Source organism: Molothrus aeneus, chromosome 9 (genome assembly GCF_037042795.1).
Source record: "Molothrus aeneus isolate 106 chromosome 9, BPBGC_Maene_1.0, whole genome shotgun sequence".
NCBI lineage: Eukaryota > Metazoa > Chordata > Aves > Passeriformes > Icteridae > Molothrus > Molothrus aeneus.
Genome location: NC_089654.1, coordinates 28,661,480 through 28,686,355, shown reverse-complemented (window position 1 = coordinate 28,686,355; position 24,876 = coordinate 28,661,480). Strand labels below are relative to the sequence as shown.

The following is a 24,876-nucleotide window of genomic DNA, read 5'->3' as shown; positions in this document are numbered from 1 at the left end:
CCACTCGACACCAGATCTTTATCTGTAAAAGGCCTGGCTAACCAGCAGGCTGCTATCTCACATTGTCATGGATCATATCACATTTGTCTGCGTAGACTTGCACCCTACGTATTGCCAATCCTTTTTCCATTTTGTTGAGGTCATTTTGACTTTGAATCCTGGCCTCCAGAGCACTCACAGCTCTTCCCAGACAGATCCCATTTGCCAAAGACACAAGCACAACTTTTATTCCTGGATTTGGGTTAATAATAATAATAATAATAATAATAATAATAATAATAATAATAATAATAATAATAATAATAATAATAATAATAATAATAGATGAGTGCTTTGCAGGACCAGGGCCTGGGTGGGAGAATCACAGAGTCATTACAGTTGGGAAAGACCTCCAAGATCACCAAGTCCAACCATTGACCTAGCACTGTTCACCATGAAACAGTGTCCCTAAATGTCACATCTGTCTGGTTCTTGAACATTTCTAGGAATGGTGATTATTCCACCATTTCTCTGGGTACTCTGTTCCAACACCTGACCACCCTTTGGGTGAAGTAATTTTTCCTAATATCCAACCTACCCACCCAAACCTAGGAAAAAGTTTAGGGTATTTCCTCTTGCCCTATCTCTTGTTACACGGGGGAAAAATGCTGACCCTCACCTGGCCACAACCTCCTTTCAGGTGTAGAGCAATAAACCTCCTGCTGAGCCTCCTTTTCTCCAGGCTGAGCCCCCCGAGCCTTCCTTCCCCATCTCTGTTCCTTCTCTGCACACACTCCAGCCTCTCAATTTCCTTCTTGTCGTGAGGGGCCCAAAACTGAATCCAGTTTTCCAGGCGCGACCTCAGCAGTGCCCAGCACAGGGGGACGGTCACTGCCCTGGTCCTGCTGGCCACACTGTTGCTGATGCAGGCCAGGATGCCCTTGGCCTCCTTGGCCAGCGTGGGACACAAATAATGGAGGTTCTGCCGGGGGCCACCGTGGTGTGGGATGAAGCGGACTGGCCGGAGAGAGGAAGGGAGCGGCTGCGGGGGCAGCGCGGGGTTCAGGAGCAGCGCGGGGTTCAGGAGCAGCGCGGGGCCCGGCGCCTTTGTCCGCGGCCGGGCGGGCGGGCGGGCGGGCGCGCTGAGGGCGGCGGCGCGGTGCGGGCCCATGTGGCCGCAGTGCCGCCCGCCGGCGGGCTGGGCCGGAGCATGTGCAGCTGCGGCAGCACCTGGCAAGGAGCCGCAGCGCCGGGGATGTGAACCAGGCGGGGAGGAAGGCCCTTGACTCATCAGATAAATCCAGCCCCGCACGGCTGAGCGAAGGCGGAGGAGGCGCGGCGGTGAGCCGGGGAGGATGGCGGGGGACAGCGAGCAGCGGCTGGAGGAGCAGGGGCAGCCCAGCGGCGGGGAGCCCTTCCTCATCGGGGTCAGCGGCGGCACGGCCAGCGGCAAGGTGCGGGGGTCGGCGGGGGAGCTCCGCGGGGCGGCCCCTCCAGGCCGGGCCGGCAGCCACATGGCAGCGGCGGCGGCGGCGGCTCCGAGCGGCCGCCCCGCCACGTGCGCTGCTCCGCGGCCCGGCCGCGGGCCCGGGGCCGATGGAGGAGCCGGGGCCGCGGTTGCGGATGGAGCCGGCTGCCCGGGGAAGGATGGTCCGGGGGAAGGAGCACGGCCGCCGAGGCCTCTGGCCGAGCGGCGGACGGAGCCCCGCGGACACGTGGAGGGGGTGCGGGGTGGCTGCGGGATTTACTCGCTCCTTCTTTCCGGCCCGGACCTTGTGTCCCTCTGTGGCAGCGGGCAGAGCCGGGGGCTGCTGTGCGGAGCAAGTGTGGCCCCAGCTCGGCCGGGGCAGAGGCGGCATCTCCCTCCCCTCCAGAATCGTTCCTGTGGTCCTGTAGTCAGCGCTTCCCCCGTTCCCCTTCACCCGCACCGACCCCAGCCAAGCGCTGCCCGCCCCGCAGGGCACCTCGGGGGCGATGCAATTCTTTAATTTCCACCCCCGTCGGTCGCGCATGGGGGTGCCCTTCTCTGCCCAAGTTTAGGGTAGCAGGAGCGGGGGTTCTGCAGCAAATGCTGACTCACAGCGGCAGAAGGACCTCCTGGCTGCTGTGCCGGGAGGGGCTGGCCCTTGGCAGCGGCAGGTGGGAGCGGGGCGAGGGCTGCGGGCACGGGGCATCGCCCGCCGGGGCAATGCGGGTGTTGCCGGTAGGCTGCTACACCCAAACTGCAGCGCACGGCAGCCTTGCGCCTTTTCAGCGTTTTATTTTCCTTGTTTTATGCAGTGTGTCCGTCTGAATTTGTTTAACCTCGCTAGGTCACTTTCTTTCTTAATAGGAAAAGAAAATAGCTTTTTTTTTTTTTTTTTCCCCTGCTTATTTAAGAGCAGTAAAAGCAGCTCCACAGCTCATCAGCACTCGTATGCAGGGCAGCACATTCGAGCTGTATTTTGGAAAGGATGAATAGATTTGGAAGTAGCTCTGTACCTGTGAAATATTTATTGCTGAGGAAACTGAATGTGGGCTGGCACAGGAGAAGGATGAGCCTGAGATCTGCGGGCTGATCTCCGGGGGATCCCTCCTTCTCTTGAAGGCATAACCCAAGTGCTGTATCTCAGCCCAGTGTTTTAAGCATGTGTCTCTGAGTACCCTCTTGATTCTTGGACTGCTGTTGCTGCTGCAAGGGGGAAAAATCCAGCTGTAACAGGGGAGGGATGGTGAGAGAAAGGATGCAATCTCCTCCAGTGGGAAGCAAAGCTGGATTGTTCTTGCAGCACAGCTCCTGGTGACTCAAACACGCTGGGTTTGTCTGTTCTCTGATGCGTGGGTCTGCCTCTCTGTAGTTGTCCCAATAACATCGCGTCTGGCGCTGCTGAACTGTTATGTCTCTGAACACGGTGTCTCAGGCCCACAAGGTAAAAGCAGTGATTACAGTACAATGCACCACAGTGGTGCTCGACTTCAAAGTGAAAATGCTCAAGAGCAGCAGGCTGCCTTAGGAAAAAAATAGGGAAATAGTCCTTTTCTAGCAAGGGAGATGTACTAACTGGCTTTTCCTGTCTCTCAGCTTTGATTTCTCCCCCTCCAGTGACTGCTGAAAACCTGTGTGCAGTGTTGCCTGTTGAAGGGAGTCCAGCAGATCACTACAAAGTTGGTGGGAAAAGGCCACAAGAAATATGCTGGCAAAAAACCCTAAGAAACAGAAAAAAATGACCCGGGACTTGTGCCCACAGCTCCTCAGATTCACATTTGGTGTGGCTGCAAGGCAGAAATGTGGGGGCTGTCCCTCACCTGACTGGTGGCAGTGGCCTGTGCCGGGTGCTGCAGCACACACTGGGAAAGCAGCAGTGGGGCTGATGAGGTTCACTTAGCTAAGGACTTGCCTGCAGCCAAAATCCAGCCCAGGGGCTGCCGTGCTGGTGTGCTGGCTCTGGGTGAAAAGTGAGTGCTAGCAGGGGAGTGAAGCAGGCACCTTTCCCAGTGGGAAAGTGACAAATCCATACAACTGACCTCGACACCAATTGGGGGTTGTTGTCCCAACACACCCCTTTGGCAGCACACCAGGCCGAAGATAACGGAGGGAATTTGCCTTCCAAGGCCCCCTGCAGCTCCTCCCACTGCTGCTTTTGGGTTTGCCCTGGGGACAATAGGCTCCACAGTCCCCTCCATCCCTCTTGGTGCAGCAGCAGGGTCAGGCTGTGGAAGGATGGGATTGTGTTTTGTAGCTGGCCATGACTTGTGTGCCGTGGTGCCCTGGGGAAGGTGGTGTTGGAAGCAACCAGCCTTCCCAAAAAGCTGGGATTGTTTGGATAGTGTTCCTTAAATCTGTGAGAACTCAAATTCAAAGGCTGAGTGCTCTTTCCCTAGTGAGCAAAAGAGGCTTGAGCAACTTTGCCCACTCAAACAGGGGTAGAACCCTGAGTGCTTTCCTGGTTTTTGGCTCTGGGAAGAAAGCTGGACTGTGCTGGGAGCTGCAGAGGCCCTGAGCAGTCTGGGATGTCACAGCCCCTGTGAGGGCAGTGCAAGCTGCACAGTGGCTGGTTTGAATCAGCTCAGCTGGGACAGGCTCTTCACAAAAAAAGAGCTGTCCCCTGAAACCCAAGCACGGTGCAGTCTGGGCAAAGCGTGCTGTGCTTTCCTGGGGTGGAGATCACTTGGCATTAAGACCCCCAGCCTTCCAAACATGAAGAGCACTGCAACTGCCTCATTCCCTCACAGCAATTCCCAAGGCTTGTTGTCACATTTTCTTTCACCCTGTCTGTTCTCAAGTGTTCTGCTGGAGTTTTTGTTCCCTCTTACACCCATGGCCTTTGTGCTAAGAGCTCCTTCCCTTTCTCCTGCAAGACATTCCTGACCAGCAAGGACTCTGCAGAGCACAAGGCAGGCAGCCAGGCTGCAGGCTGGAGGAAAGTTCAGCAAACTGGCGGCTGGGATGAGCTGGGAACTGTTGGGATACCTCCTAAAGCTCTTTGTGTCCTCACTTCAGCTTAGCTGCTGGGACCTTGCAGCTCTGCCAGCAGTGCCTGGAGCAGCTTGCTCCCAACAGCAGCATCTGGTGCTGGGGTGGCTGCAGGGGTGGTGGGGACAGCTCTTGGAGCTCAGGCTGAAGCATTAATTGTCCCCACGTGTAGAGAGGTGCTGATTGCTGCCTTCCAACAGGAGCTTGTGAGAAATGACAGATTGCTTTGGTTGGCTGCTCATTGCTCAGATGGCAGTGAGGGCTGAGGATGGGTGCCACTGCAGCCCTGTAGTTACATCATTTGGATCTTGAGTTAGCACATCAAGTTCCCAATGTCTGTTTGAACATGCAGCCTCAGAGTTTCCAGCCTGCAGAGCACCAAGATTACAGCCTTGTCATCAGCCAGGTGTGCTCTTCACTGACTCCACCACACTGGCAAGGCTGGCTGAGGCTGCAGGAGTGAGCCAGCCAGCAGGCTGGCATTGCCCAGCCAGGGTGGCACAGCAGTGTGGGCCCCCAAGGAAGGAGTGCTCAGAGCTGCATGGGGCAGCTCCATCTCTCATGGAACCTCTTCTGTGCCAGAGCTCAGCCCACCAAGGGCAGAGGTCCCCCACAGCTGCCTGGAGGTCGCTGCCACAATGTCACCACCCGGATGGCTGGCACAGAAGGCCAGGGGAGATCCGGGAATGCCTCCCCCACGGGACAGGGACTAACAGGAATTGCAGCAGCCCTGTGCCGGTTCAGCACCATTTCCTGGTGACGTTGGTTTGTGGCTGGCAGGAGCCCTGCATCACAAGGTCTGACTAGTTAAACACTGGTGTCAACGTGTGCTAGAGACTCATCAAACTTTCTAGTAGAACGTTGCTGTGTGCCAGCCCTGATCTGGCTGATCCACAGGGCGTTTTGATGGCTCAGCCCTTTCCTGCTACTGATGGAATATGTGCTCATTATGGAGCCTGCTTACCACAGTCCTGTGGGCTCAGCCAGCTCTGGGCTATGGAGTTTGCAGCAGGGGCTCGAGAAAAATATCCTGTGCCTAAAACCAGAGGATTGGGAGGGATTGTGTTAGAGGGTTTGTTTTCCTCCCTGCATGTAATCTGTGTTTAGAGCCTCTGTGTGTGCCTGTTTATGCTCCAGCCCGGGATTGCTGATCACATGCACAGTGTCCCAGGGTGAGTGAATAGAAACCTGGCTGTCCCCCTCCTGCTCTGCTTGGCCTGTGCCTCACAAAGGGAAAGGCAGGATGGTGAACCTGCCTGGGAATGCTCTGGCTGGAGAGCCAGGCTTTTGGTTCAGGAATACCTAAGTTTCCAGTCCTGGTGTAGCTGCACATATATGCTCCCATTAGGACTGGAAGGGATGGTGTGGGTCATGAACTGGCTGGCTGCAGTCACAGGCATTTGATAGATGCTCTGGGACCCTTCCCAATTTGCTGTCTGTTCTGTGTGTCATCCCAGTCCAAACACTTCCTGGTAGATTATAATCACCATAACCTTCAGGAAGAGACCAACATCTGTAACTCGTGTGCTGCAGGAGATAAGGGCAGCATGCCACAGAGGACAGCAGAGAAATTAAGCAAATAATTACAGTGGTTCCTTATGTTTGATCTGAGGGAAAATCCTGTCAGAGCACAAAACTGGAGACTGTTTTATCCACAGAGGTGTGATGAGGACACCCCAAGCAGGCTGCTGCAGCTGCAGAGCCATGGCCAGCTCCTGCCAAGCCAGTTCCCAATCAGATCCTGCAGGAAGGGTGTTATGGCACTGATGTCCCTGGAGATAACCTCTCCAGGGCTCCTCTCCCTGCTGGGGTGGGACTGCTGCAGTCTGTCCTGGCTCCTGGCTGTGCCCTGGGCCAAGGGCATTGCTCTGCTGGGGAGGACTGTCCTCATGAGCAGCAGCCTGCAGTGGTGGCAGGAGGCTGTGCCTCACTTGCCACACTTTTGGCACAACCCTTTTCCTCCTCCTGAGGGATCTGGCAGCTTCAGTGTTTCTTTAGGGTTGGAATCACTTGATCTGGCTAAGTCACTTTTGCTGGGTGTCTCATTTAGAGTCCCTGGGAAAATGGGAGGTCCTCCCTGCAGCTGGAATGGGACCATCCCTCTGCAGTGCTGGGTTCCTTGGGGATGGACAGGCTGCTCTCAGCATGTGGCTTTTAGCATCTCCACCTGCACAAGGTTTAGGAGTTCCTGCCAGCCCAGGACAGGCCTTGCCCTCCTGGGGCTGGAGGCATCGGCTCTGTCCTGGCCCCTTCTCATGGTGGTTCCTGGTGGGTGACAGTGGCACTGTCCATCAGTGTTAAGCTTTCTCCTTAACACCTATCAGAAATTGTACTAATTCAATGATCATCAATGTTAAGCTTTCTCCTTAACACCTATCAGAAATTGTACTAATTCACTGATCAGAGCTACCCAGGAGGGACTGTGGGATAATCTGCATAATAATGTCAGGGAATTAGTCAACTCCTGAAGAATATCTGAGCAGCTGGCTAAAGGCCATGAGTGAATGTGAATTAAATATGTAATTAACGTATTCCAAATAAATGTTAGAGATAGGCCTCCAAACACCCATCTGTCGAGTTTCTTCCCCTGTGTACCACCTCTCTCCTTTTGGGAAAATATGTTGGATTTCTTCTCCAGGTGCCCTCTGCATCTTCCTAGCAGAATAAAGCTGTACTTCTTCCTTGAACACTGGCTGTTTGTGTGCTTGGTTCAGGGGAGGAGCCCTGCAAGGGGAGCTGCAGCTGCTCCTGCTCAGGAGTAACCTCTTGGAGCTCTGGCTGGCATGGTGCTCTGCTGATACCTTCCTCTCCCCGAGCTGGGAGCTGTGGGCTGCTTTGCACAGCTTTCCCAGGGAGCAGCTTGAGCACAGAGCCTGGGGGAGTGCAGCTCCAACCTGGAGCTGAGTTCCCCTTGCTCTGCAGCGTGTGGGATTTTGTGACCCATGGCAGGAGCCAGGTTCCCTCCTGCCCACCTGCTTGGAAAGTCCTGCTTCAGTTCCATGTGGCTACATGGGAAAGGTCTGCTTGGCAACCACAGAGGCTGCTATATTTAGTTTGAACCAAGTTCTGGAGGAGGGGAAGCGCTCTCCTTGTGCTTGAGAAAGCATCCTGTTGCCTGGAGTTTGCTGCAGCTGAATCACCAGCAGCGTTGGCTTTGGCTCGTGGCAAGGTGTGCATGGATGAGGTGGGTATGGAAAGGGGCTGAGCAGAGGCAAAAAGCTCTGGCACAGCTCTCATAGTCCTGCAGATGAGTTGTGTCACGTAAGGCACGGCTAGTGATGGGCTTCAAACCTTCCAGCTTGTGTACTGGCAGCAAGTCACCTTTCTCAAGGCATCCTCTGCACTCCTGGGCTTCTTGGAGAAGAAACAATTGTCTTCTTCCCTGGGAGAAGCAGCTAGGAATCAGCAAAAGAAGGAATCTGAGCCCAGGCTGCCCCTTCAAGTGGCTGCTAAGTGCCTGTTGTCAGCATGTGTCCCTTGCATCCAGACTAAGGCACACTGGCACAGGACTTTGGGGCCCCAAAACCTGGCTGAGCTCATTTCCAGTTATTATTGATGGATCTTTTCACAGTCACACGTGGATGTGTGCAGCTTTGGGAGAAAAGGGTTTAAGCAGGGAATATGTCATTTATTTGGGGGGACATTTCCTGAGGCTGGGAGTTTCTGTTCCTGTTGTGTAGGGGAGTTTCCAAGCCATGTGTTTCTGGTTTTTCTTCCTCCTTAACAGTGGGTGTTTATCAGCCAAGGGGGAAAACTGCATGTCCAGCTGTAGGAGTTGTTCACATTGGCATCAGGGACATTGTTGTTCCTACCACAAATGATAGTGAAAAAAGGAAAAACCTTCTCTTGGACCTCACTGAGGTTCAGGGCCCTACAAAGGAGAGCTGAACCCAGCCCTGGAGTGGACTGAGGCAAGCTGAACATGCCCTGTCCTGTGAACATGTCACATGTCCTTGTGTCCTGCTGCACTTAATGCAGTTGTAGTATGTGAGCAGTGCCCACACCTGCAGGACCAAGGTGACAAGTGTCCCTCTTCCCAGAGCCAGGAGGTGACATCCCTGCTCAGCCAGGCAGTATGGTATGCTGAAACTGAGCTCGGTCCTGAGAGCAGGATGTCCCTATGCTTGTCTTTCTCCACCACTTCTGCCAGCTCTCCAGAGCCCACCAGGGACAAGGGAAGGGTCCAATGTGTCTGCCAGGTTGCTTTTTCCAAGAGGCACCATCTGCCCCCAAGCCCTGGATGGCAAATGCAGCTGGGATCCAATCTGTTCCTGGTCTGGAGCCTGGAGGGAGCACGTGTTCCTGTCTCCAGCTGCTTTGGGGTACTTTCTCCTTGGGCTTTTCTCACTCTCAGGTGTCTCAAATTGTGAGGGGTGGAGCTAGAGGGTGATTTTCAGAGTTGGTGGAGGCTCTTCTCCACCTTCCAGAGTCCACAGACCAGAGATTAGTGGGCACAAGGCAGAAGGAAGACTGGCATCGTTTGTGATGATTTTATTGCCAAGACACATGCTGAGGTCCAAGGGGAGAGAGTGAATGCAAATCCATGAGCTGCTTTCACTGATTCAAAGGAAAGGAGTCCTGCTCCCTCCCCTGGGCTGGCAAAAGCAGTTTCTGGTGCAGATCCACATGGAACCTGTGGCTCTGGGGATCTGTCTGGGTGGCTGTGCTGAAGGGCAGTTTATTCCTGATGGCAGAGGGCCTGGGAAATTGGGTGTCCTGGGCAGCTGTAGCCAAGGCTGAGCCCTGCTATGCTGTGTCCTGTTGCTGCATGGGCAGGCAGTGGTGTCTGGGGGAGTGAGCAGCCAGGAAAGGTGGAAAAGAGGCACTGAACACACCCCCTGGTTTTGCAAAACCTATGGGATAGAGCTGGATAAACAGTAGGGCTGAGTGGGAGAACAGAGGAAAAGGAGAGCAGGCTCTGGCTTTGCCTGCCTGTGTGCAAGGGCAAGTGACTGGCAGGGCTTTGTTCTGGGTGGGAGCAGCTTGCTGCAGGGCAGGGCTGCCAGCCTGGCTTGGGAGGCAGGACCTGCCTGCTGGGAGAGGCAAGAGAAGAAGGTGGGATGCTCAGGAGACCCCATCCCTGAGCCATAAACCCAAGCTGGTGCCCAGGGCTGCCCGGAGTGCTGTGGGTGAGCTGGAGCTGGTTCTCTCTGCAGCAGAGCTGTGAGTGAGCCTCTCCAGCCAGGCTGGGCGTGACTCACAGCCCAGTGACCACAGCCAAGGCAGGTCAGCCTGGCCTGCAGGGAGGAACAATCTCTGGAGAGGGGAATGCTGTCAAATCTTCCACTTCTCAGGCAAACAGCCTTGCCCTCTGCCTGCTGGGGTGAGCTCTGCTAGGCATGCACTCCCCTCCCTGCTCCCTCTCACCAGTGCTGCCTTCAGCTCAAAGTTTCCAGCCAGGTATGGAGCAGATGGCTGAGCCATCCAGGAGGCAGGAGCATGGAAAGAGCCCCTGGCAGGCTGGGGTAGGCAGGCTGGGGCAAGCACTCTGCTCTTTGCAAGGCACAGGGCTCAGCAGAACACTTGTGGTGACCAGGGCCAGGAGCAGCTCAGGGGGGCACAGTGTGATTGCTTGAGTGGGAGAGCTCCCTCTGGCACAGGAACTGCTTTGCCTGGGCAGTGGTGCCATGGGGCAGGAGCACAGGCAGTGGCTCTCTCTCTGTGGCAGGGGCAGTGGCTTTCTCTCCATGGCTGGGACAGTGGCTCTCTGTGGCAGAGGCAGTGGCTCTCAGTGGCAGTGGCTCTCTCTCAGTGGCAGTGGCTGTCTCTCGGTGGCAGGGACAGTGGCTGTCTCTCAGTGGCAGGGACAGTGCCTCTCTCTCAGTGCCTCTCTCTCCGTGGCTGGGGCAGTGGCTCTCTCTCAGTGGCAGTGCCTCTCTCTCCGTGGCAGGGGCAGTGGCTCTCAGTGGCAGAGGCAGTGGCTCTCAGTGGCAATGCCTCTCTCTCAGTGGCAATGCCTCTCTCTCAGTGGCAGTGCCTCTCTCTCAGTGGCAGTGCCTCTCTCTCGGTGCCTCTCTCTCGGTGCCTCTCTCTCAGTGCCTCTCTCTCAGTGGCTGGGGCAGTGGCTCTCAGTGGCAGTGCCTCTCTCTCAGTGCCTCTCTCTCCGTGGCAGAGGCAGTGGCTCTCAGTGGCTGGGGCTGTGCCTCTCTCAGTGGCAGTGCCTCTCTCTCAGTGCCTCTCTCTCAGTGGCAGTGCCTCTCTCTCAGTGCCTCTCTCTCAGTGCCTCTCTCTCCGTGGCAGAGGCAGTGGCTCTCAGTGGCTGGGGCTGTGCCTCTCTCAGTGGCAGTGCCTCTCTCTCGGTGCCTCTCTCTCAGTGCCTCTCTCTCAGTGGCTGGGGCAGTGCTGGCTGCCAGGCAGCGATGCAGTCACCACCAAGCACTGCCATGACTAAGGAAAAGGGACTGCAGCAGGCTCTGGGCTTGTCCCCCGAGCTGTGCTCTGTGTCCTGTGGCAGTGGTGGCCGTGCCCTGGTGCCAGCAGAGCCGGTGCCAGCCGCCCTGTCCCAGCCTGCTCCATGGGCAGTGCCAGGTGCCCGCTCCCCGTGCCAGCAGCCAGGCCCACGTGGCTCCTCAGCTGCTGACTCTGCAGTGCCCCAGCCTCCCGTGCCAGCAGGCACCAGGATGTGCTGGCTCCTCCCAGCCCTGGCAGCTGTGGCACAGATCCCTGATAAAGTCCCATGGGCTCTCCTCCTCATACCTTCCCATCCTGGGCTTTGTTTGCTCTCCCTCGTGCTGTGGTGGTGTGGTGGGGTTTCTGGGCTGGAGCAGAGCTGGGGGAGCCAAGATTGCTTTCTCAAGGAGAAATGCCCCACGGGGAGCTGCCTGGCAGGATGGAGTGCCTGGGGCCCCATGGCATGTGGCTGAACCCAGGCAGGAGCCAATTGTTTTTCTGCTGCCACTTGTGCCCAGAATAGGAGCTGTGGGCAGGCTATAGGGGCGGAGGAGAGGGTGGCAGGCAGCAAACCTGGTGCTGCTGTCACACTAAAGGGTACCATGGTGATGCCTCTGGAGCACTTCTCCCTCGGTGGCTTTGGGAAAGCCACAGACTCTTGGCTGGAGGTGCAGCAAGCAGGCAGGGATATTACCTGGAGACATCCTCTGTCACAGACACATTTTATGAAAAATCCTTTTGTTAGGGTTTTTTCTCCTGAGAAGCTGAGAGGCCTCAGAGGAAAAGAAAAACAATAATTATCTGCTGCTGTGGGATGCAACAGGTGCATCTTTGATTGGTCTCATGTGGTTGTTTCTAATTAATGGCCAGTCACAGTGAGCTGGCTTGGACTGTCTGGTCAATCACAAGATTTTATTATCATTCCATTCCTTTCCTTGCAAACCTTCTGGTGGAATCCTTTCTTCTATTCTTTTAGTATAGTTTTAGTATATAATTTTCTTTTAATATAATATATATCATAAAATAAATAAATCAGCCTTCTGGAACATAGAGTGAAGATTCTCATCTCTTCCCTCATCCTGGGACCCCTGGGAACACCACCACAATCCTCCCTGTGCTGCTAAGATGTACCTTGCTGCTGATGTGCTTCCTTTGCTATTCCTTTCCCAGTCCTCAGTGTGCTCCAAGATTGTGCAGCTGCTGGGCCAGAATGAGGTGGATTATCGCCAGAAGCAGGTGGTGATCGTGAGCCAAGACAGCTTCTACAGGGTCCTCACCTCGGAGCAGAAATCCAAAGCACTCAAAGGCCAGTTCAATTTTGACCACCCAGGTGAGTGGAGAGCAGCCCTGTGGGGACAGGGACAGAGTGGGACCCCCAGATGCAGCAGCAAAGAACCTGCATGGACACTGGGGCTGTGAATCCTCATGGGATGGCTTAGTTCAGCTCTTGTGGCTGGGACCACCTGTGTCATCCCCCCATCTCTCTTAGGAAGGAAGTGGGGTGGAGTGTTTAGGATGAGAAAGAGCAGGTTATAAACCCTCAAACTTCTTAAGAGCCTCCTCTTCCTGCAAAAACATCTCCCAGTTTAAACAAGGTTTTCATAGAATTGTAGAATCATTGAATAGTTTGGGTTAGAGGGGACCTTAAAGGTCATCTTGTTCCCATATCCTTCACCTAGAGCAGGCAGCAGAGGAACAGATTGGTTTTTGGTGCAGCTGAGTCAGGCCCAGGGAGATCTGGGCTGGCAGAGTCTCTGGAGCCAGCAGCTCCCTGTGCCTCCTTCAAGGAGGGAACCAGCTGTGCAGCTGCTCTGCAAACCCTTCCAGCGAGGGGCCCTGCCCTGTTACCACAACAGGGCCTCTTTGAACCATCTCTGGGCTCTGTGGGGAAATTCCAGAGCTGCTGTCCCTTGGTCCCCAGGAGGACAATGGCCAGAGGCAGTGAGCCCTGAGCAAACAGAGCCCTGTCTGTGTGGCAGCTCCATGCTGGAACACTGCTGCAGTCTCTGCCTGAGGGCTGGAGCCCTGGAGGAGATGCCTTCCTGTGCCTGGGCTGGCAGCACTGCTGCACAAGGACAGTATTGATCTCTGCAGGCCACATCCCAGGCTGCTGCAGGGCCACAGAGCTCCGTGGCTCTGGCACAGCTGGGCCTTGCCTGGTCTCTGGGGAGGTGCAGGGCTTTCCTCCCTGTGTGTCTGTGCGTCTGTCTGTCCCCAGTGTGCGGTGCCAACGACTCTGGCTTGGGCAAAGCTCAGCATCTGGTGGGTGGGAGAGGTTGCAAAGCTGCCTTGGGTAACATTTCCTCTGTCCTCAGATGCCTTTGACAACGAGCTGATCGTGAAAACGCTCAAAGAGATCACAGAAGGGAAGACGGTCCAGATTCCTGTCTATGACTTTGTCTCCCACTCCAGGTCTTAACAGCTGCTCCTGCCTTGCTGTGCCTCTGCTAACGTCCTGTGGCAGCCCTGCCCTGCCCTCCCCAAACTCCTGCCCTCTGCTTGGGTGCCTAACCTTCCAGCACAAAGTTTCCATCCTAACTCCCCCAGCCCCGGGTTAGAGCATCCCAGGCAGATAGAGGCACAGGCTGAGGGTCTGGAAAGCTGTGTATCCATCCAGCAACATCCAGGCATCAGTGCTGGGGGTTACAACCCTCCCTTCTCTTCCCCATCCACACCTCCTCTCCCCATAAACTCAGTGTTTGCAGCTTTAACAAGCACTCCAGCCTCAAACACTGTGGCAGTGCCAGGAAAGGAGGAGGACAGCAATTCCTGTACCACTCCCCTTGCCTGCGTTCAGCTTGTTTTTGCATGCCCATGTTGGTCATGGATGATGTTGCTCTGTTGTGTTTCCCACAAAAGCTCTGTGCTGTCAGGGAAGTGCTGCCTGCTCCTTAGGGAAGCAGAGCTGGCCATGCAGGTTCCCTTGCATAGGCTTTCCTGGGCTTTTTAGCTTGGCACATAACCCTTGTGAGCAGCAGCTGGCCCAGGTAGGGGGAGAAGGGCTGGTGTGCTTCCTGCTTTGCCATTTGTCCTTCCAGGAAGCGTACATATGCCTTGGATTCCCTCCATGGCGGTGGGGTAGGTCTGCCCTCTGCTCTCCCTCTGCTCCCCTCTGCTCCAGTGGTGTCCCAGGGTTGGAGCAGTGCTTTAGGAGCACTGCTGTTTCCCCCACACCTCTCTTTGTGCTGGCCAGCCTCCCCCAGCAGCAGGGTCTGACTGTGCTCTCCGTGCCAGGAAAGAGGAGACGGTGACGGTGTACCCTGCTGACGTGGTGCTCTTCGAGGGCATCCTGGCCTTCTACAGCCAGGAGGTGAGGGACCTGTTCCGCATGAAGCTCTTCGTGGACACGGACGCCGACACCCGCCTGTCCCGCAGAGGTGAGCGGGGACAGAAACGCCCCTGACTGCTCTGGGGACACAGGCAGTGACAGTGAGTGGGGACAGAAATGCCCCTGACTGCTCTGGGACACAGGCAGTGACAGTGAGCAGGGACAGAAATGCCCCTGACTGCTCTGGGGACACAGGCAGTGACAGTGAGAGAAACGCCCCTGACTGCTCTGGGGACACAGGCAGTGACAGTGAGCAGGGACAGAAATGCCCCTGACTGCTCTGGGGACACAGGCAGTGACAGTGAGCAGGGACAGAAATGCCCCTGACTGCTCTGGGCACACAGGCAGTGACAGTGAGCAGGGACAGAAATGCCCCTGACTGCTCTGGGACGCAGGCAGTGACAGTGAGAGAAACGCCCCTGACTGCTCTGGGGACACAGGCAGTGACAGTGAGCAGGGACAGAAATGCCCCTGACTGCTCTGGGACACAGGCAGTGACAGTGAGCAGGGACAGAAATGCCCCTGACTGCTCTGGGGACACAGGCAGTGACAGTGAGCGGGGACAGAAACGCCCCTGACTGCTCTGGGACACAGGCAGTGACAGTGAGCAGGGACAGAAATGCCCCTGACTGCTCTGGGGACACAGGCAGTGACAGTGAGCAGGGACAGAAATGCCCCTGACTGCTCTGGGGACACAGGCAGTGACAGTGAGCGGGGACAGAAACGCCCCTGACTGCTCTGGGACACAGGCAGTGACAGTGAGCAGGGACAGAAATGCCCCTGACTGCTCTGGGGACACAGGCAGTGACAGTGAGAGAAACGCCCCTGACTGCTCTGGGACACAGGCAGTGACAGTGAACAGGGACACAAATGCCCCTGACTGCTCTGGGACACAGGCAGTGACAGTGAGCAGGGACAGAAATGCCCCTGACTGCTCTGGGGACACAGGCAGTGACAGTGAGAGAAACGCCCCTGACTGCTCTGGGACACAAGCAGTGACAGTGAGCGGGGACAGAAACGCCCCTGACTGCTCTGGGCACACATAAAGGTGGCAGTGAGCAGAGTCACAAATGCCCCCAACTGCTCTGGGCACACAGGCAGTGACAGTGAGCGGGGACAGAAACACCCCTGAGTGCTCTGGGACACAGGCAGTGACAGTGAGCGGGGACACAAATGTCCTTGACTGCTCTGGGCAGCTGGGAGCACAGTGAACAGGGACACAAATGCCCCTAACTGCTCTGGGCAGCTGGGCACACAGGCAGTGACAGTGAGAGAAATGCCCCTAACTGCTCTGGGAAGCTGGGCACAAAGGAAGGTGGCAGTGAGCAGGGACACCAATGCCCCCAACTGCTCTGGGCACACAGGCAGTGACAGTGAGCAGGGACAGAAATCCCCCTGACTGCTCTGGGCACACATAAAGGTGGCAGTGAGCAGAGCAGAGCTGGCATAAAGCTGTGAAGAGCTGGAGAGTTTTTCCTGCCCAGTGCAGTGTCACTAGGGCAGCTTGTGGCTTGCTCTGTGTGTGTCTCTTGGGATTCAGTGGGATTTCTGCTGCCTTGGCTGGGATTCCTCCTTTGATCACTGCTGAGTGTGCCGTGTCCTCGCACGGCCCCGTGGCACCAGCCCAGTGCCAGCAGCTGAGCAGCAGCTGCTGCCAGTCAGCAGATGCCAGCAGGGAAGGGAGGGCACAGCAGAGCATCTGGGCAGTTCAGTCAGAGCCTGATAGATCCACCCAGGACCTGGGCTGTGGGTGTGCTCTGAGGATGGCATTTGGGCCATGGTGTCCACCGTGGGTGCTGCACATGGGGAGTCTGGTTGTACATTTGTGCAACCCAGTGTGGAGCCTCTGTGTGGGACCTGGCTTTGGGGGCAAAGAGCCCTAGAAACCAAAGTGCCCCTCTCCAGGACTCCCACGTCCTGCTGGCTTGGCTGCGGGGTGCCAGCTGACATGGGGAGGGACACCCACACTGCAGGGCCTGCATGACTTGAGATGTCCTTTCTTTCTAAGCAGCCTTGAGGGGTACCTGGCATTGAGGTGATGGTTTGGGGGCAAAGAGCCCTAGAAACCAAAGTGCCCCTCTCCAGGGATCCCAAGTCCTGCTGGCTTGGCTGTGGGGTGCTGATGTGTGGAGGGACACCCACACTGCAGGGCCTACATGACTTGAGATGTTCTTTGTTTCTAAGCAGCTTTGAGGGGTGGGGTCACTGATGCAGCACCTCCCAGGTGACTAAAAAACCGTTTGGGGACTCTTGGGGCAGAATTCACTTCTGTCTGAACTATTGCTACCCCTGGCTGGCTCTGACAGGCTCCACAGGGTGCCTGGGGATGCAGAAGATGACTGAAGAGGAGCAGTCCCTGCCAGAACTCTGCGCTGTGATGAGGGCAGCGTGTCTCAGTGCGTCAGTCTGGGACTGTGTGTGCATGTTCCACTCTGCAGTGGAGCTGGTCTTGCCTGCCCTCCTGCTGTCAGACACATGCAGAGCCTCCTCAGCTGCTGGGATGTCATCAGCACTGATGAACATCTCCTTTTTACCAATCCCTCTTGACCCTGCCCACTGTTCTTGTATGACTCACCCAGGGAGGTGACAGCACAGTCAGTTGCAGGGAGATGTATTAGCAGGTCACAGATATGCAGGGTCCCAAAAGGTGAGCCCTGATCCCTTAAAATGCTGTGCAGGAGCTCAGGGCCACTCCCAGCCACAAGGTAGGACACTGTGGTGCTGACAGTGACCCCAGCCAGCAGCTCAGCCCCACACAGCTCCTGCTCAACCTCCCCTGGTGGGAGAGGATCAGAAGGGTAAGAGTGAGAAAACTGGTGGGCTGAGACAAAGACAGTTTATGAAGTAAAGCAGAAGCCACAAGGCAAGCAAAAGGAGGAATTTGTCACCACTTCCTGTGGGCAGGCAGGTGTTCAGCCATCCCCAGGAAAGCAGGGCACCATGGGGTGTGATGGGTATGTGGGAAGACAAATGCCATCACTTTGAATGTCTCCTCTCACCTTCCTCCTCCTTCCCCCAGCTTTCCATCATCATGTGGGACATGCTTTGGGTCAGTCAGGGTCAGCTGTCCCAGCTGTGTCCCCTCCCCCACTGCTGGGGTGGGGTGAGAAGCAGCAAAGGCCTTGGATCTGTGTGAGCAGTGCTCAGCAATAACAAAAACATCCCTGTGTTATCTGCGCTGTTTTCAGCACAAATCCAAAACACAGCCCCACACCAGCCCCTGTGAAGAAATTTAACTCTGTCCCCACCAAAACCAGCACATTCTCCAGCCCTTACTCCAAACCACTTAAATCAGGCTCAGGTCCCATAGCCTCCAGTCCATTCTCATTCCCCACCTTTGGGATTTCACACAAATATCAATCCCCTATTTTATGGAACACCCCTGTAACAGATCTGAGTGTCCACTGAGTTAATTTAGCCCCTGACTTTGGGCTCCATCTGTCCTAGTGGTCATTCAGGACAGGAGAAGGTGGTGTGGAGTTATGGGGTCACTGCTGTGCTCACACTGCTCTTGTGAGCCTTGTGCTTCTCCCACCCACCATCAACCACTTGCAAAAGGGCAGCTTTGCTGATGGAGGTGCTGCTGTCTCCTAGTTGCTGCTCACTGCAGCTCATTGTTCTCCTGCTAGGAATCTGGCCATTTCCCTGCCATCAGCAGTTGGTAGGACCACTGCAGCATCAAATCTGTTTACTGCATGTCTGCCTGTCATTTCTGGGAAAGGAGAGCCTGTGTGAGAGGTGCCAAAGGTATAATCATGTCCCTGGAACGTAGCTGTAGGCAACTCATTGCCAAAGTTGGGATCTTGTGTTGTGATGTGGCCCTGAGTCATCTTTCTGTCCCAGAAGCCCTAAAGGGTTGCAGCAGTTGGGTTTTCAGCTGGGCAGCAGCAGGAGGTGAGGTTGCTGGAAGTGCAGCTGGCAGCTCAGTTAATCAGTAGTGCTGGGGCTCAGTGTGTGCAGCTCACACTGTGCCCATCTCAGCACCTGTGCCCAGAGGTTCTGCTAGCAGAGTGCAAGGGGCAAGCTCTGCCAGGTGCCTCAGACAGGGATCCATGGGGCTCAGGGACCTCATTCTGGCTGAGCTCCCTCTCTGCCCTGTCCTTGGCCAGTTTCCCTAAAAAAGAAACCAGGTCCAGTGTCACATACATGTTTTGGATCCAGTTGGAGTTTGGACCTGCTGGCTTCAGAGAGGTGCCAGTCTGTCCTTGGGATATTTGCCTGCCCTGCCAGCAATCCCTCAGGACAGGGTGTGTGGTTTTACCCGGGACCTGCTGCTTTGGGGCCAGGTACCAGCAGCAAGTGTTTGACCTGTGGTTGTGTGTGGGGTGATTATCCTGCCCTGGGAAGAGGCAGGAGAGCTTTGCCCTGTCAGGACCAGCCCCTGCCCAGCTCACAGGCCTCCTGCAGCCCAGCAAATAAGGTGTGGGAGCTGGGAAACAAGAGTGTTATATTTTCCCTGCCTCTTTTTCAGTGTTCTTCAAGCTGGGGCTCGCTCCTGCTCTCTGGAGAAGCTGCTGCTGGTTCCTGGAGCAGGCAGGGAGCTGGCACCCATCCTGCTGCCAGCCTTTTCCCCCATCACTTCCCCCTGCAGGGCTGTGAAAGGCCACACTGTGAAGCTGCTGGCCAAGGGCAAACAGAGCCATGGGGGCAGTGCCAGAGCAGCAGTGTCCTGGCCCTGAGAGCACACAGGCAGTGGCTGCCCAGCAGGTCAGGCAGGCTGGCAGGGCAGTGCTGTGCCTTGGCTCTGCCTGGGACACGAGGGAAGGCTCATTCCAAAGCCAGTGCCAGGCACTCACATGCTGGGGAAAAGCCAGCAGCCCCCTGGGGACAGCCAAGAGCTGTGTGCTCAGCCACAGGGCTGCTTTGGCTCTTCCCTGAGGGTTGAATTCCTGCTGAACTGGGCCACTTGTCCACGCTGAAGTGGCGTCAGACTGGGGATGGCACTGGCCCAAACAGCTCATGCAGACAGGGTGGAAGGCCTGAGTGGCAGAACAAGCAGCAGGCCAGTCTGCTCTCCTGCCTTTGGGCTTCCTCCTGAGCTGAGCCCCTCACCTCTGGTTCTCCTGCCAGCTGGGGACAGCACAAGGAGCCTGGCAGAGCTGTGCAGGTGGATGAGCTTTACTCTCCCCACCTCTGAAGATTGGAGTTAAACTGCTTTAATGTGTGTGTGTGGCTGAGCCCCACTGATTTTCTACTTTTTGGGCACCTCTGCACTGGAGTGGCAGAGAATGCCCAGTCAGGCAGGACAGAGTGACAGGAGGGAGCCAGAGTCTGAGACTGGGAACACTCAGGACTGGGCTGGCATGGTTACAGCTGGAATGTGCATGCAGAGCTGAGAAGGGGGCCAAGAAAAGCCCTTGGCCAGGTCAGCCAGCCCTTGGCTCCCAGGAAAACTTGGAAGCAGGTTAAAAGCATGGAGCTGGGCTGGGATGTGCTCAGACACATGGACAGCAGCTTCCAGGAACAGAGATCTCAGGCAAAATATCCAAAGGCCAAAGGCTGTACTTATTGAAGGGAAAGGGGATGGAGAGAGTTGTGCCTCAGCTCCTGACTGTGCCTTCCACCTTCCCCTCAGTGCTCCGAGACATCAGTGAGCGAGGCAGGGACCTGGAGCAGATCCTGTCTCAGTACATCACCTTTGTCAAGCCTGCCTTCGAGGAGTTCTGCCTGCCGGTGAGTCAGGGGACTGCACCCATGAGGGTGCTGGAACAGGAGCTCTTGGTGCCTGCCCAGCGCTCAGATCTGCCCCCTGTGCCTTCCTCCCTCTCTGCAGGCTCTGCCAGGGCAGGCTGTGATGGGCACTGTTTATACAGCCACTGCCTTCCTGGTGAGATCACCCTTCCCTTTGGGAAGGCAACATGGCCAGAGGAATCCCTCCCTGGGCAAAGGCTGACAAACCTCTGGGCAGCTCAGCCTGCCAGGGAGGATCCTTGGCTGTATTTAGCTGGGGAATGGGAGGTCTCTGCCCCCAGGCAGTGTTTGCTGTGTCTGCCTCCTCTTTTGGGCTGTGCTGCCTGCCCTTTTCACCCTGCAGTGCTGCTGGCTTCGTGCTTGGGAGAGCAGGGCAGCTTCTTCCTTCTGTCTGTGCAGTGGGATGTGGCCTTGCAGGTTGCATTTCCTGGCTGCTGAGTGGCCAGGGGGACAAGGCCTGCCTGGAGAAAGGAAGCTTCTTTGGGAGCTGATAACAGAGGCAAGGCTGCCTGGCAGACAGGGACTGCATGGGGGAATTTACTGCAGCCCTGCAGACTTGCATGGAAATAGCATGTTTGCAGCATCAGCCATTGTACACCTTTCCTGGCTCTCATGGAGAGCAGCCTGTGCCTTGCCTCTCAAGGCTTTTCAAGCAGATGTGGTATATGAGGAATTTTTTATTTTTATACGAGGATTTTGTTTTTATTCTGGAGGAAGTGAGTTAGCAGAGTCCTGAAACCTGGGAACTGCTGGCTAGCACCACAGGCAGGAATTAAACTGTGCCTCCCACCTTAGGAGCATCCCTATGCCTGTCTGTCTGGTTAGCTCTGCCCCTTACTTTAAGAAGGACTGATTCTGTGCTGCAAGATCTTTTCCTGGCTGTTGCACAGCTCCCTTTTTTCAGTTTCGCTCAGCTGTGGCTCTGGGGACCAATTCCAAAGCCCAAAAAGGCTTTTCCTGAGAGGCAGGTCCAGCTTGCAAGGCTCCTCTTCTAAATCCCCAGTTTTTCAGAGCAGCAGATGCTGCATCAGGCTTTTCTGATGAAGAGTCTGTAGGAGAATGAAGTGTGAAACAAGGAGGGCACAGAGCTGCCTTGTTTCTACCCACAGCTTTGCAATGGTCTGCTCCCACTTCCAACCTGGTGTTGGCTGAGCACCCACTGCTGCTGTTATTTGACTCCTAAAGCAGCTCTGAGCCAAGTGGTCCAGTACTGAAATGGTCCAGCATATCCTGGTGGGTTTTGATATGTCTGGAAGCACTTGGAGGTGTCAGGTGACACCCATCAGCCCAGCTGGCTTGGTGGGGCTTGGCTGTCAGCTGTAAAACTGCCACAAACGGGGAGGAGACTGAGACTGGCACCTGCAGGGGAATCTAGGTCAGGACTGGGGTCCTGAGTCACACCTTTGCAAGTGGTGTGGTAGAGAATTCTCCCCCCTTCCCAGGCAGATCTGCCCAGGCATGCCAGCTCGTGCTCTTGGAGCAAGTCTGGGGTGGATTCAGGGAGAAGGATGTTCCCAAGAGCATCAGCTGCTGGAGTCCTGTGATTATGAGGCTTCTTAATAATTGCAGGTTTTGTTCAGGGTGCCTCTTACTGGCTTCTGTATGAGCTCATGAAAATGGAGTCAGGGCACAAAGCATGGCCCTTGAAACGCAGAGCAGAACACAAATAAGAGCATCCAAAATGTATTCTCAGCAATGACATCCCTCCCAGAGGGTCTGGGGAGGGCAAGGAGCTGCCCCAGGGAGCAGGGACAATGCCCCAGCCCGCTGTCTCTCCACTTTTTCCCTGTAACAAAGTGCTCTCTCTCCTCCCAGACCAAGAAATATGCTGATGTGATCATTCCCAGAGGAGCAGATAATGAAGGTAAGCACCCAGGCCTTGCTGCTCTGCCCTGGCAGCCAGACTTGGGCTGTTGCTGTTGCAGTGGAGTTAGGTTGGAGCTGCCCCAGAGGGGACTCAGGCCACTGCCTGAGAGCAGCAGTGCCAAGAGAGTGCTGCTACCACAGGTGTGCCAAGATGAGCCTGTTCCCTTTGCTCCTACTTGGAGCATTATTGATTGGGAGTTTGTGTTCCTCTTAATGCCTCCAGGCCAACTCTTGGTTCATCCCACACAAAAGGCAATGTGCAGCTGGGTCAGCCAGGCTGGGGTCAGCCTGACTGTTCTGGCTGGGGTCAGCTGGAGTGTCCTGGCTGAGGTCAGCCTGACCACTCTGGCTGGAATCATCCTGGGCGTCCTGGCTGGGGTTAGCCTGAGTGTCCTGGCTGGGGTTAGCCTGAGTGTCCTGGCTGGATTCAGCCTGGGCATCCTGGCTGGGGTCAGCCTGATGGTCCTGGCTGGGGTCAGCCTGAGTGTTCTGGCTGGAATCAGAGTGTTCTGGCTGAGGTCAGCCTGATGGTCCTGGCTGGGATCAGCCTGAGTGTTCTGGCTGGGATCAGCCTCACCACCCTGGCTGGATTCAGCCTGACAACCCTGACTGGATTCAGCCTGACCATGCTGGCTGGGAGCAGCCTGGGCATCCTAGCTGGAATCACCTTGACTATCCTGGCTGGAATCACCCTGACTATCCTGGCTTGAGGGGCAGAGGGCTGAGTCCTGGGGGGGAATAGGAGGGGACAGCAGTGGGGAGGGACAGCAGGGTCACAACCCTACCCTGGCTCTGATTTTTGCATCCATCCTAACACCCTGTCTCCCCCTTTTGCTCGCAGTGGCCATAAACCTGATAGTGCAGCACATCCAGGACATTCTTAACGGAGGACTCAGCAAACGCCAGAGCAACGGGTACCTGAATGGCTACACTCCCCCGCGCCAGCGGCAGCCCTCAGAGTCCAGCAGCCGGCCCCACTGACGCGGGCAGAGCCGAGGCCAGCACGGCCCCTCTGTACATACTGTCCACTCGTTCCCCCTTATCTATTTAAGAAACCAGACGGAGACGAATGCCTTTCATTTTGTATGTTGGAGTTGCCCAACGAGAAGCAGCCGGTTGCTCGGGAGCCCGGACCACCCTCAGCTCCCGGCCTTGCTTGATAACTCCTCCAGCACGGATCCGGCTATAAACCTCTATAAATATAGAATTGCTCTATTTTTGCGTAAATGCAGAATAACGTAAAATTAATTGCTGTAAGGTATTTGCCAGGCTCAGTGTTGCTGGGAGGGACTGGGGAAAAGGGGATCCTAGGAGATGTTGGTGTCAGGAACTTCACCTCAAACTCGGTAAGGAAGGAAGAACCGTGGTGGTGTCCATCCTGGGCAGCTTGAGTGTTACACCTGGCTTGGGTTTGTCTCTTCCTACCATTGCTGTTCAAGTCCAAGCAGCCTGGTTCTAGCTGACAGGTGCTGCACAGTGCTTCTGGCAGCTGGGAGAATGATGGGGAATGATCTCCCCCTGTCTCTCTGCAGCTCCAAGTCTCAGCCTTTCAATAGAGTGTGGCCTGAGTGTTACACCTGGCTTGGGTCTGTCTCTTCCTACCATTGTTGTTCAAGTCCAAGCAGCCTGGTTTTGGCTGGCAGGTGCTGCACAGTGCTTCAGGGACAATGATGGGTTATGATCTCCCCTGTCTCTCTGCAGCTCCAAGCCTCAGCCTTTCAATAGAGTGTGGCCTGAGTGTTACACCCTGCTTGGGTTTGTCTCTTCCTACCATTGCTGTTCAGGGGCAGTCAGCCTGGTCCTGGCTGGCAGGTGCTGCACAGTGCTTCTGGCAGCTGGGAGAATGATGGGGAATGATCTCCCCCTGTCTCTCTGCAGCTCCAAGTCTCAGCCTTTCAACAGCATCCTTGTTCTGTGCCTGACACCCCTTCCACCACAGGTGTGGGGCTGCTGCCACACCCTCCAGTGAGGACCTGCTGCGTATGTGGCCATATAAACACAGCCTTTTTAGCAGTCTCAGTGCCTGGCTTGTGTGGGGGCAGCATGTGGATATCTTCAGCCCCTCTGGAGCTTCGTGGCACTGTTAGTTGACCCTGGGCTGACCTGCCTGGAGGTTGGCTTGCAGGTCTGAGGTGTGTCCCATTCCTCTCTTGCATGGGTTTTGCTCTTGTGTGGGGGATTCTGGGGTTTATGAGGTGTGGTTAAGGGACAACCAGCCTCTTCTGAAAGAAAGGGGCAATGGCTGATCAAAGGCAGCTGCTGAGCTGCTTTTCAGAAGGGCTCAGTAGTGTGTAGTGGTCTCTCGGCTGCTTTGCCATCCTCGTGTGGGACATCCACAGGTCCCACCTGGGCAGTGTGAAACTGGGTGCCCAGCAGTCCTCTGCTCCCTGTTTGCAGAGCCTGCCTGTGTCCCTTTCACTGTCCTGGGGGAGGACACTGTCCCTGCAGTCTGTTGTCCCAGGGGCTGCCCAGGCAGTGCCCTCCCTTGGCCAGGGTGAGAGTTAGTCTTGCCTAACCTGGTGGTGGTACAACAGCCATGTCCAGAGGGGCCTGGTGGGGTTGTACTGCAGATTTAGGGATGCCTGGAGAATCCCCCTGCAAGATGGGGCAGTGTGGCTGGGGCAGGGGCTTGTGGGAGCCAGTCAGCCTGGAGGAGGGGGTTTGGTGGGATGGTAGCCAGCAAAGATCCTTCTGCCAGTGCTGCTAAGACTCACTTGTCCTGCCAAACCCAAAATTTCACAGGCACCCCACAAAGCTTGGAGTAGAGAGCCTTAGCCTTGCTCCCTCATGGTTCTTTGAGTCTTTCCAGAGCATTGGCTTTGCTCTGTGGTTAACAGTTTAATGGACCATGCTCCATTGCTCTCCAGCCTGATGTGAGCTGGGACAAGCTTTGGTCCTGGAGAGAACAAGAAAGGAAACACCTTCCCCCAGTGACTGCTGCTGGGGCACACTCATTCTTCTTGCTCTGTGATGAGGCAGCCTTGTATCCCTCTCCCTGTGTGCCAGCACTCCTCCAGGCACATCAGCTTTGCCATGACCAAGGGCTGATTCTGTGTAGGTAAGAGGGACCAAAGCTCTGCAGAACTGGTGAGGCTTCTCAGGGCTCATGCAGAAGACAAGGTAAAATACTGGCCTCCTCTCCCCAGTGAATAAAGACAGAATAAATGGA

The 24,876-nt window shown here is 55.8% G+C and overlaps 1 protein-coding gene across 1 annotated transcript; it reads left to right on the top strand.

Annotated features, from left to right (window-relative positions):
- Positions 1 to 1,210: 1,210 nt before the first annotated feature.
- Positions 1,211 to 24,876, top strand: UCK2 (uridine-cytidine kinase 2). The gene is made up of 7 exons (XM_066555456.1): positions 1,211 to 1,433; positions 11,993 to 12,152; positions 13,138 to 13,234; positions 14,057 to 14,199; positions 19,726 to 19,823; positions 21,657 to 21,705; positions 22,549 to 24,876. Exons 1-7 carry the CDS (start codon positions 1,335 to 1,337, stop codon positions 22,686 to 22,688), a joined length of 786 nt encoding a protein of 261 aa, XP_066411553.1. The 5' UTR covers positions 1,211 to 1,334; the 3' UTR covers positions 22,689 to 24,876.

Coding starts and splice junctions, on each gene's coding strand:
- UCK2 (XM_066555456.1), top strand. CDS start 1,335: ATGGCGGGGGACAGCGAGCAGCGGCTGGAGGAGCAGGGGCAGCCCAGC. Junction 1,434..11,992: donor GCGGCACGGCCAGCGGCAAG/GTGCGGGGGTCG, acceptor TTCCTTTCCCAG/TCCTCAGTGTGCTCCAAGAT. Junction 21,706..22,548: donor CAGAGGAGCAGATAATGAAG/GTAAGCACCCAG, acceptor TTTTGCTCGCAG/TGGCCATAAACCTGATAGTG.